The 11,616-nt window shown below is 39.6% G+C and overlaps 1 protein-coding gene across 6 annotated transcripts in view; it reads right to left on the bottom strand.

Moving 5' to 3' along the window:
- Window positions 1-11,616, bottom strand: part of zdhhc1 (zinc finger DHHC-type containing 1) — a 61,402-nt gene that overhangs the window by 31,347 nt on the left and 18,439 nt on the right. For 3 of the 6 annotated variants that reach the window (XM_043707108.1, XM_043707110.1, XM_043707109.1), the window contains exons 3-5: window positions 10,389-10,564; window positions 8,701-8,802; window positions 1,522-1,646 (exon numbers count right to left, since the gene is read on the bottom strand). In XM_043707108.1, the coding sequence (XP_043563043.1) occupies window positions 1,522-1,646; window positions 8,701-8,802; window positions 10,389-10,564 (403 nt within the window). The remainder of the gene's footprint in view (window positions 1-1,521; window positions 1,647-8,700; window positions 8,803-10,388; window positions 10,565-11,616) is intronic. The other 3 variants (XM_043707112.1, XM_043707111.1, XM_043707113.1) reach the window with 1 other exon arrangement.

Here is an 11,616-nt window from a genome sequence, read left to right as displayed (position 1 = left end):
AAAAGGGGGGGGATATAAACCGGAGTGGGGGAAAGGCAAACCAACATCCATTGTCTCTTACAATTTATCTAAGAGAGTCCAAACATTCCTTCGCCTTTTCTGGCGATCCGAAGTTATACACGGATCCTTCATGGTTAAAGCGTAGTGTCGCTGGGTAGCATAAGGAGTACTGAATATTTAAGTCCCTTAAACACTTCTTCGCCTCATCGAATGCCTTCCTCTTTCGGACCAGAGCTGGGGAAAAGTCCTGGAATAACATGATCTTGGATCCTTTATAGATCATGGCTTGGGAATCTTTTCCAAGATTTCTAGAGGCTTCTAGGAGTATCTGCCTCTCTTTATAGCTCTGTAGCCGGAACAGGACCGGGCGGGGATGCTGGTTCGAGCCGGGCCAGTGTATTGCAACCCGGTAGGCCCATTCTACCCTTACCTGGCCTGATCCAGCCTCCAGATTTAAAAGCTGTGGCAGCAACTGTTCGAGAAACGCTGTAAGCTGGCCTTCCTCTTCCCGTTCGGGAAGGCCCAGCAAACGAATATTTTTTTGACGACCTCGATAATCGAGGTCATCAATATGATTCTCTAAGGTCCGGACTCGCTGTTTGAGAGTCCAGACCCGATCCACGGCCGATTGCGCTGTAGTTTTGGAGGTCACGGCCTTTAGCTCCGCCCCTCCGACTCGGTGCTCGATTTCCTTAATGTCTCGGTTGTGCTTTTGCAGCACAGCCGAGAGTGAGTCCCATCGACTTCGGGATTCTTCAATAAAAGCGTCGATCTTCGCATCCAGTTTGGAGATGATTTCCACAAGGCTCGCCACCGTAGGTAAGTCCCCCGGGACGGCTGCGGACGCCTCAGCTGCAGCTGGAGAGGATGGGGGAGGAGTTCCTACTTGCTGAGAGCTGCGGGCTCCCTTCCCTTTAGTCATTTTTACTGAAGATTAGATTGTTTAAATTTAATACTCAGCAACTAATTAAATTAAACAGCTATTTTAAATGATTTGGTGAGTGTGGTGGGGGTGGGTGACACACTTTGCCCAAGTCTTGGGAGGAGCACTGTAGACTCAGACTTGCTGGGTCACTGCCATCTTGGATCCCCCAAAATCAATTTTAAATACAACATTTCAAACAATGGCACTCGCTGTCCACACAAACATTTTGAAAGATGTGAAAATCCAGGTAAAAAGCTGGCAAGTTCTTACCAGCCAACTCAACAGAGAAACAAAAACAAAATCAGTCAAAAGCTGGAGAAACTCAACAGGTCTGCTCGCATCTGTAGAGTCTAGTGATACTTGTCTGGAACTGAATGATAAGATAGTGATACCAACAGCAAAGTAAGATATCAAACATATATTTATCCAAATTTTTCAAGAAACTTCAAACGAATTAAATTCTGCTTTTGTTTGGATAAATGCATTTTAACGACTGAAATATTAAAATGCAATCCTGTATATATTAATATATTAACAGTGCATTAGTCACAAATTACATGGACTTTTTAAAATTAAAATCCCAAAGGTAAACTTACTTTCAAATTTCTGATTGGTGCGAAGTATACTTGGATCAACAAAGAATGCAATGAGCACATAGGATGCAATACAGACAACCACCAGGATGCCAATGACAGCAGAAATAACACAGTTCAGGAAATGCCTAGATGAGGAAACAAAAAAAAAATTAAACTCATACCTGTACAATATGAAATATCTGGAACAACATGATGCTAAACAATTTACGATAACATTTTAGTGCTCCACAAAAATTCCATTAACTCCACCAGCCGTAAAACAAGTTGATAATAGTTCTCCGATGTAAAAAGGGTACAGAAGGAATTAAACAGCAAACAATTTTTAAAAATTAACTCATGGGATGGGCATCTGTCTCAGCCAGCACTTATCACTCATCCTTAACAACCCTTGAGAAGGTGGTGGTGAGCCGGCTTCATGCACTGTACATAGACCCACAATGCATTAGGGAGTGAATTCCAGGATTGTCACCAAATGACAATGAAGGTACACCAATATATTTCCAAGTCAGTATCATGACAGACTTTGAGGGAACTTGCTGTAGTGGTGCTCTCATGTATCCTTGTCCTTCTCGAGGCAAGTGTTAAGATTCTTTAGCAAATTTCAGCAATGCATCTTGTAGATACTGAGCACTGCAGCTACTGAGATTCGGTGGTGAAGCGAGTGGACACGGTGCCTTTCAAGCAGGCTGCTTTGTCCTGGATGGTGTCAGGCTTCAGCGTTGTTGGAGCTACATCAATCCAGGCAAGTGGGGAGTATTCCATCGTGACTTGTGCCTTCTATATAATCGACAGACTTTGCAGGACGGGAGTTATTATCTGTAACATTCCTCTTGATGACACTCTATTTATATGGTGAGTCCAGTTCAGTTTTTGGTTCTGGTTTTGGTATCCCCCAGGATGTTGACAGTGGAGGCTCCATGTGAGGGTAACACCACTGAATGTCAAGGGACACTGGGTAAAGTGTCTCTTAATGGCCACTGCCTGGTGCAAATATTACTTAAACATAATGCATTAAGAATAATCATGTATTTTTACTAAAGATTGAGAAACAGGAGATCCTACAGCAATAATACAAACATAAAATATTCATTGCATATTTTAAAAATTGCCCAGGTTTAGATATTGAGTTCCTGACAGTTTCTACTTTGAAGACTTCCAAAAACAATCTTCAAGAGTTGAAAATAACATTATCTACACAGTCTGATTATTAAAGGTAAGCATGCCCACATCCCATCAATGAATAAAAAAATCTACTTAACGCTACCACAAAATCCTTTTTTGAGAATCTGAAATTTCAGTCAGCAGATATCTTTAGTGAACTCTACAAAATGAAATAGCTTCTATTAGTTGAAATGAAAATACGTAAAGAATTCTATTTTTCATAGAAATCTGTGCCTATAACAGTGATTTTGCAAAAGAAAAATATTTTGTGGCTTTTTTAAATCAAAGACTTGTTTTCCACAATATCATCAGGCTATGAGAAATACAATATGCTGCAAAACGTATGTTTCTATGTACAGCTCAGATTTATGGCCTCAATGGCAAAGATGCTGAATAAAACTATTGAAATATACTACGTTTCCAAACAGATTTCTGAACTGATTTAGAAACATAAAATTTATTGAAATGCTCAATTAATAGAAACTTAAAATATTTTTCACTGTATCTATAGATGTGAAACAGAGTGAAACAAATAGCATGGTTCTGGGCCCAAAAGAATTAAGCAGAACTCAAGGGAGACTGTGACCATAAAGTCTAGAGATGCTGTGGACAGAGGGCATGGACAGATAGAACAGGCCCCCAACTAGAGACATCAGACAAAATCGTGAGCTGAGCAGGTGGTTTTGGTCTGGATTGGTTGCTAGGAAAGTTAACAAAGTCAAAGAAGTTGGATCTGGTTTATAGGAAGAAACAGCAGATGGAAAATCAGGACAAATATCATGGGTATGTTAATGCTGAAATGCAAGACGACAGGAAGCGAGCAACAAAGCATGATGAAAGTGACTGAATTTTTATCCAATTTATTTAACAATATCATTACCAACCAGGAATTCTAGGTTTACTGCTCAAATGGTGCCCAATGGGTCAATGAAATGCCAGAACAAAACTGAGAATGAGTTGTCAGCTCAGTTTTTAATGTACTTATCAATGCAGTGCCTGAAATGTGCACCTGACAAGTTACTTTAAAAAAAAAGTATGTTTGTCTTCAATTAGAGACCAAAATAATGTACACATTAGGTTCGTACTTAATATTACCACCACCATTATTTCATAAAAATGGGAATGCAAAAGTTAATCTCATTCCATCGGTTATGGCCAACATCTTCAGTGTGAGCAAATTCACATACTTCTCAGCAGGAGAGGTTTTCAAAAACCCCAATGATCCTGCTCGAGTTTAAATCCTTCAATTTCAGCTTATACATGAACCTCAAGCACCTGGGGAAATTATTCTTAGTTCTGATTCATGTTATTGATCCTTTTGTTAGTTTCTTTTATTCCAATTTGAGATTTATTATTACTCATGAAAACGTATGGGAAGAACAACTTATTTTCCAGATAACAAATATGAGTGGGATAATCAGGTACAAGGTCAGAATAACTGAATGAAGTAAATCAGGAAGCATGACAAGCAGTAGGAAATGGACTGACTAATTAAGGTACTATGCTACACTGTACTGGTTGGCACTCCCAGCAGAACTTGAAAATGGGTGGGCTGCGAAAGAGACATATTGAGCTTGGTCCCTGAAAGCGGTCAGATCATGCAAAGATCTGCAACAAAAGCATTATGTTAGATGTGTTATCCCGATATTTATATAGACAATTGACTAGATTTAAATGTTCCAAAAGCAAAATACTGTGGATGTTAGAAATCTGAAATAAAAACAGAAAATGACAAAGGTAGTGTGGCAGCATTCCTAGAGAGAGAAAGAGTTAACATTTCAGGTCCTCACCTTAATTTGGAATTTCCTGATAACAGTACTGCAGAATTTTTCGTTTGTGGTTTTCCAATACTATTCAGTGATAAAATAGACATCTGTAAAGAGCAAGCTTGCCCAACTGAACAGCCCACCACCACCAAGGAGTTCTACCTGATTCAATCAAAATGTAGCTGGAAACTTTTGCAAGGAGCTGGTCCTCTGATCAGAGGCTGGTTCTTTACCACAGGTTTGTCACTGGCAAACTTACTGGCAGCCAATATGGACAAAACCAGCCTGAGATTGCAGGAGCAGTGAGACTATGTAACGCAAGTGATTTTGTACAGCCCAAGGTCTGCAGCTGCAACAGTGATTGCCTGAAATGGGAGGTGGAAGGTTGGAGGCAGATCAACTGCTTGGGGAGAAGGAGTGAAAGAACCAAGCTGCTGCTTTCATGGGGGCTAGGGGCATGGACACATATGAACAGCTTTAGGAATGACAGTCTAATGCTGGGGATGGGGCAATCAGAGACAGGCCACTGCAGCTTTTTCTGTCAAAGCAGGTTAGAAGAGGAGCAGCATACAGGCTAAAAGGCAGCCCACTTTCATGTGAATCTCACAAAGGTCAGCTCAAGAGATGACCAACCAGAGGTGAACCAAAGTTAGTGTTAATTAAACCCAACTCCTTAGGTTGCTCCTAATCCCATGAATTTCTCTGGTGATCAGAATTTGAGGCCTAGCTTTTGTCTTTCTCTAGCTCGGCCTCTTAACTAAAATAAAAGCTCTAATGTCCACCTCTGCAGTTTCATAATTTTTAAAATGGTAGTTATCATATTAATTGGTCATTTAAAATTATCAACATTGTTTTGGGGATTTATCCGCCCAGAGTGCAAATTCATTGTGATCAAACGTGTCTTTCTGAAGTGCTCACCTGCTCCCTGAGTGAGAGAAATACAAAGGATCAGAAATTCAGAAAGAAATGTGGATAGATAGACAAAAATCAAAACCATGAAATGGAGGTTACTGCATTGTTTACATTGCTTTGAGAGTGCACACAGTATCACAAAATCCCTACAGTGTGCAAACAGGTCATTCGGCCCAACAAGTCCACAACAACCCTCCAAAGAGCACCCCATCCAGGCCCACCTCCATACTCTTTCCCTGTAATCCATATACACTCTCAGACACTCAACCCCCCACCCCAGGCGCACGCGCACACACACACACATACACACACGTTTGTGGGGTGAATTTGTACTTGCAGAGTTACATTGTACTTTGCTCAAAAACTGCATCAATCCGTGTAAGACTCTGTTAACTCATTTTAGATTAGAATCAGTTTAAACATTATGGCACAGTCAGGGAACACAGGGGGCTAACACCTGTGTTCCCTGACTGTGCCATAATGTGGGCAGCACGGTGGCACAGCAGTTAGCACTGCTGCCTCACAGCGCCGGAGACCCGGGTTCAATTCCCGACTCAGGCGACTGACTGTGTGGAGTTTGCACATTCTCCCCGTGCTCCGGTTTCCTCCCACAGTCCAAAAAATGTGCAGGTCAGGTGAATTGGCCATGCTAAATTGCCCGTAGTGTTAGGTAAAAGGGGTAAATGTAGGGTAATGGGTGGGTTGCGCTTCGGCGGGTCGGTGTGGACTTGTTGGGCCGAAGGGCCTGTTTCCACACTGTAAGTAATCTAATCTAATCTAATCTAACCTTCAACACAATTGTTACAGTTAACCTGAGAATGTAACTTTTAAAAAATGTTTTGTGATTTACATATGAAAGAAGTGAAACTAACATGGTCACTCTAACAGATAAGAAACTTAACAAAGACTCAAGGTATTTTTCAATGTATAATTTTAGTTACATCACACTGTAAACTTTTGCTATAAATTCTGCGTCTTACAATTGTGTACTCCACAACCACCTGATGAAGGAGAAGCGCTCTGAAAGCTAGTGCTTCCAATTAAACCTGTTGGATTATAATCTGTTGTCATGTGATTTTTAATTGTTAAATGACCTGGACGTCCTCTACGCCATTCTGACATTGCATACCAAAAGCAGAAAACTTTAAATCCTCCAGTGCAAATATGCGGATTCATTTTTTTAAATATATAAACACAAAATATACTACCACATATTCCTGCATACTAATTGTCAAGAAAGATCTGAATTCCATCATTCACATCAATGAGGGAAACTGATGTTGTAAAACCCAGAGATGCAGAGCAAGACAAACACCACTCAAGTATGGAGCATAAAAACCAGGTTAACATTTGCAGTGCAATACTGATGGAGTATTGCACTCATTGATATCTTCCTGATGAGACATTAAACTGAGGTACCACCTGCCCTTGCAGGTTGAAGAACCCACAACACTATCATGAAGAGGAGCAGAGTAGTTACCCCAGTATCCTGGCATGTACTTATTTCTCCCGATTAGTATCTCGAAAACAGATTATAGAATCATAGTCATGCAGCACCGAAATAGACCCTTTAGTCCAACCATGCCGAACATAATCGCAAACTAAACTAGTCCCACCCACCTGTTCCTGGTCCATATTCCTCCAAACCTTTCCTATTCATGTATCCATCAGAATGTCTTTTAATCGCTGTAATTGTATCCATATCAACCACTTCCTCCGGACGTTCATTTCACACGCTAACCACCCCCTGTATAAAAAAATTTGCTTCTCGTGTCTTTTTTTTAAATCTCTCTCGTCTTCTTAAAAATGTGCCCCCTCCTCGTGACATTTCCCATCCTAGGGAAAAGACAACTATAATTAACTTTACCTATACATCTCATTATTTTATAAACTTCTATCAGGTCACCTCTCAACCTCCTACTCTCCAGTAAAAAAGTCCCAGCCTATCCAGCCTTTCTTTCTAACTCAAACCTTTCGCACCCAGCAAGATCCTGGTAAATCTCTTCGGAACCCTCTCCAGCTTAATAATACCCTTCCTACAACTTCCAGAAAAGCCCTCACCAACGTTCTGTACAACCTCAACATGACCTCCCAGTTCCTATACTCAAAGGACTGAGTAATGAAGGTCAGCATGCCAAACGCCTTTTCAACCACTATCTTACGTACCGCAAACTTCTTAAGAATTTTGTACCTGCACCCCTAGATCCTTCTGTTCTACAACACTACCAAAGGCCCTACCAATAACTGTATAAGCCCTACCCTTGTCTGTTGTACCAAAATGCACTACCTCACATTTATCCAGATTGAACTCCATCTGCCATTTTTCAGCCCATTGACCCATTTGACCAAGATCCCTTTGTAATCTTAGAAAACCTACTTCACTGTCTACTATGCCACTAATTTGTGTTGTCCACAAATTTACTAACCAAGGCTTCGAGATTCTCATCCAAATCATTTATATAAATAACAAATAAAAGAGGACCCAGTACACCGTTGGTCACATGCCTCCAGTAAGAAAAGCAATCCTCCACTATTACTCTGTCTCCATTAACTCAATTATGTATCCAATTGGCAAGCTCACCCTGAATACCATGTGACCCAACATTACTAATTAGTCTACCATGCGGAACCTTGTCAAAGGCTTTACAGTACTAAAATCCAAATAAACTACTCTTGCCACATCAGTCGTGGGAGTTTGATTTGTGCAAATTGTTTGTGCTACATGATAACAGTGATTCCATTTAAATGGCTGTCAAGCAGTTTAGGAAATCCTGAGATTGTCAAACACTTTCTAAATGCAAGATTTTTTTAAAAAAGAAACTCTTAAACTTCAAGTAAAATTCCTGTGCAATTTAATCTTGGGAACAAAGTTGTAACTTCAACTCGTCAGGAATGATGGCATAGTAGACGCATTATAACAGAAATGCAAAGACCCAGACTAATGATTTGGTAACAGGAGTTCAAATCCCATCATGGGAACTAGGGAATTTAAATTCATTTGATAATAAAATCTGGAAAGAAATACTAGTTTTAGTAATAGCCCTCGCCCTCAAAGATTGAAACCTGCCATCGTCATGTGGTCCAGCTGATATGTGGTTAACTATTATCTGAAATATTCTACAAACCAATCACTGAAGAGTAATTAAGAATGAGCAATAAGTATTAGTTCTGCCAGCAATGCCTACTTCCCATGATAAATAAAACAAAAGCACATTGTTTAATGCAACATTTGTAATTCAGTTCTGTAACAGTTCAATCTATTCCAGATAAATTTTAACACTATCATATTAAAGCAATGTATTAATTCATAAACATACAACACAAAAATAATCAGACGTACCAGTAATTCCTGCCCCCTACGCAATTGTTGAGCCATTTACAGTGATGATCAAATGCTGCTACACATTTGTTACACTGACTGCAGTGTTTGGACTTCAAACCTCTGAAAAAAAGTATAATGCAAAAATGTGATTATCTACAGTTCTCAGATTCTGAAAATAAGCATTTCTGGAATTTTTCCAAAGAAAGGCCACTAGCCTTCCATTAAAATGCTACAATATAAGCAAAAACAACAGCTTGCCAGATGGTTTAGTTGGCTGAACAGTTAGTCTGTATTAGATTGGTGCCAAAAGCACAGGCTTTGATTCCTGTTCTGTTTGGAATGGATTCAGGATCTACTTCCTCGTCCTGTCCTTTGCAAAGATTGTGGTGCAAAAGCTTCAGGCAGAGAATACGTCAGTTTTCCCACTTCACACAACAAAAGGACAGATCTCACAACCTGGTTTACCTTTGCTGTACCTCGCATGAGGCTCATGGACTAACTATTCTCTTCATATTGTTAATTGCTCTAAATCTGTTTATTTATAGATGAATACTTTCAAATTCTTGCCTTTAATTGTGTATGTACCTCATTCAAAACTACCTTTCTCAACTATTAAAATCTGCAGCTATCAATACACTCGTCAGTAGTGATTAATTAGTATGCATTATAGAACTAGCAAGGTTTATCTTGACCAAAACCAACGAGTATCTTCATCCACACTTGGGACAACAGGAAATAAAGAACACTGACACTTGAAAGCATTCAACAGACAAAATTATAATGGCAGCGAGTGGAGAAACCCAATGGATTGTGATGTGGGAAACCTGTCAACCATTAGAATGTCAGTAGATCAGAAATCAGCATACTGATTTAATCAGAATCTATATGTAACATCTGCAGGAAGCTACTGTACAAAACTTTACTTGGTCAATATTTTCCAAAACTTAAGTCACAGGGAGATAGTTTGATTCATCAAATCACAATAAATAATACATGATTTCTGAAGCAATACCAATGGGGAAGGATGGCAACTGTGACGGGGCCTTGGAGAGGACATTAGAAAATGCAAACTGAATATGTTTTACCTTCCCAACATACAGTAATTAAAAACAGGTTCTACAATTTCTACTAATAGTCAAAAATGTTTGCATGTCTACTCTATACATTTAGATGTGATGTATAATTGTACTCAAAACTTTATGAACAGCTTTTATACTGTTTGCATGATGGAAAAGACCATCAAGCTTCCAGCCTGATTACTCAATATCCTCTTTAACAAGAGTTAGTGGGTGACTATCAGGAGTAGGGCATAGTGGTCCTCTTCCTAGCCAAGGATTGCCAAGGCCATTCATGCATCCTAGCTGATATCACACACCTAACATCAAAACTAGAGCCTTCCTAGTCTATGCTCAAATATCAAAATGGCTACAAAAATTAAAACTGCATTAATTTTCATTTTTTAGCCTGGACTTGCAGTCATTTATTTTCCAAAGATGAGTCACTGTGGTTATTGGCTGGTTTTGGCTCTAATCACATATTTAAACTGAGCTTAGATTGATGATATACTGGCAGAAGGGGTCAACATGAAATCAGTTTGGTTCAATTCAATTATGCTTGCAATGGATAGTACAGAACATCAGCTTCTACTGCAGTCAGTAAGTATACAATAGATTATTCTGTCTGACAATATAATTTTGCATACTTACACATCAACGTCACAAAGATAGCAGTGATGATTTTCAATAACATGTTTACGTTTGCTTCGGTCAAACATTGGAATTGGCTTATTATACTGCTTGGCTCGAACGTTCTTATCAGCTGGGTCAATGCTGGCTGAAGTCAAATGAACAATCAGGTTGCAAATAAACATAACACCGAGCCACTGAGGAGGGTTAAGGTTAAATAGTTTTCGATAATATGGATAGTGACACCACAGTTTCATTATAATTCATCACATATCAATTTTTGAACAAATTAATGAGACATATAAAACATAATAGTGACTATTAATACAAAACAGAATATTGAATAATACAGCAATACATTTAGACAAATGCAACTCACACTAGCTGCCATTTACATGAAATATCTGAGCAGAATTGACACTGTGCAATTTAAGTATACATAATTATCAAAAGACACAATAGACTTAATTCATATTGCATTAAAACAACAAATAATTCTGACATGGATAATGAAGCAGTTCCAAGATGTTACGTCATCAGATTTCAATTTGCTTTGACCCGATTTCACTAACAGACATTTTAAATGATCAAACTACCAATTATTTATTTAGTCATGGAGATCTACAGCACTGAAAAAGGCCCTTCACCCCATTGTATCCACACTGGTTAAAACAACCACCTAACCATTCTAAACCAATTTTTCAACACTTGGTCCGTAGTCTTGTGTGCCTTAGATTCACAAGTGAACATTTAACAAGCACAGTATTTAGATATAATGAGGGTTTCTGCCTCTCACCCCCGATGGGCAATGAGTTCCAGATTTCCACCACCCTCTGGGTGAAAACGGTTTTCTTCACATTTCCTCTACCCTGCCATTTACCTTAAATTGGCCCTTAGTCATTGATCACTCCACCAAGGGGAAAAGTTCCTGTCTATCCTATCCACGCACCTCAATTTGATACCTCTCAATAGTGTCCTCTCTCCTTCTCCTCTGCTCAAAGAAAACAAACCCAGTCAGTCTAATTTCTCTTCATGACAAACTCTCTAGCCCAGGCAACATCCTGGCAAATCTCCTCTGTAAGGAGAAAGTGAGGACTGCAGATGCTGGAGATCAGAGCTGAAAATGTGTTGCTGGAAAAGCGCAGGAGGTCAGGCAGCATCCAAGGAGCAGGAGAATCGACGTTTCGGGCATGAGCCCTTCTTTAGGAATGAGAAGTGGGAGGGAGAGTTGAAGTGTTGAGCCACAGGG

Source organism: Chiloscyllium plagiosum, chromosome 17 (assembly GCF_004010195.1).
Source record: "Chiloscyllium plagiosum isolate BGI_BamShark_2017 chromosome 17, ASM401019v2, whole genome shotgun sequence".
NCBI lineage: Eukaryota > Metazoa > Chordata > Chondrichthyes > Orectolobiformes > Hemiscylliidae > Chiloscyllium > Chiloscyllium plagiosum.
This window is presented reverse-complemented; position numbering and strand designations above follow the sequence as displayed.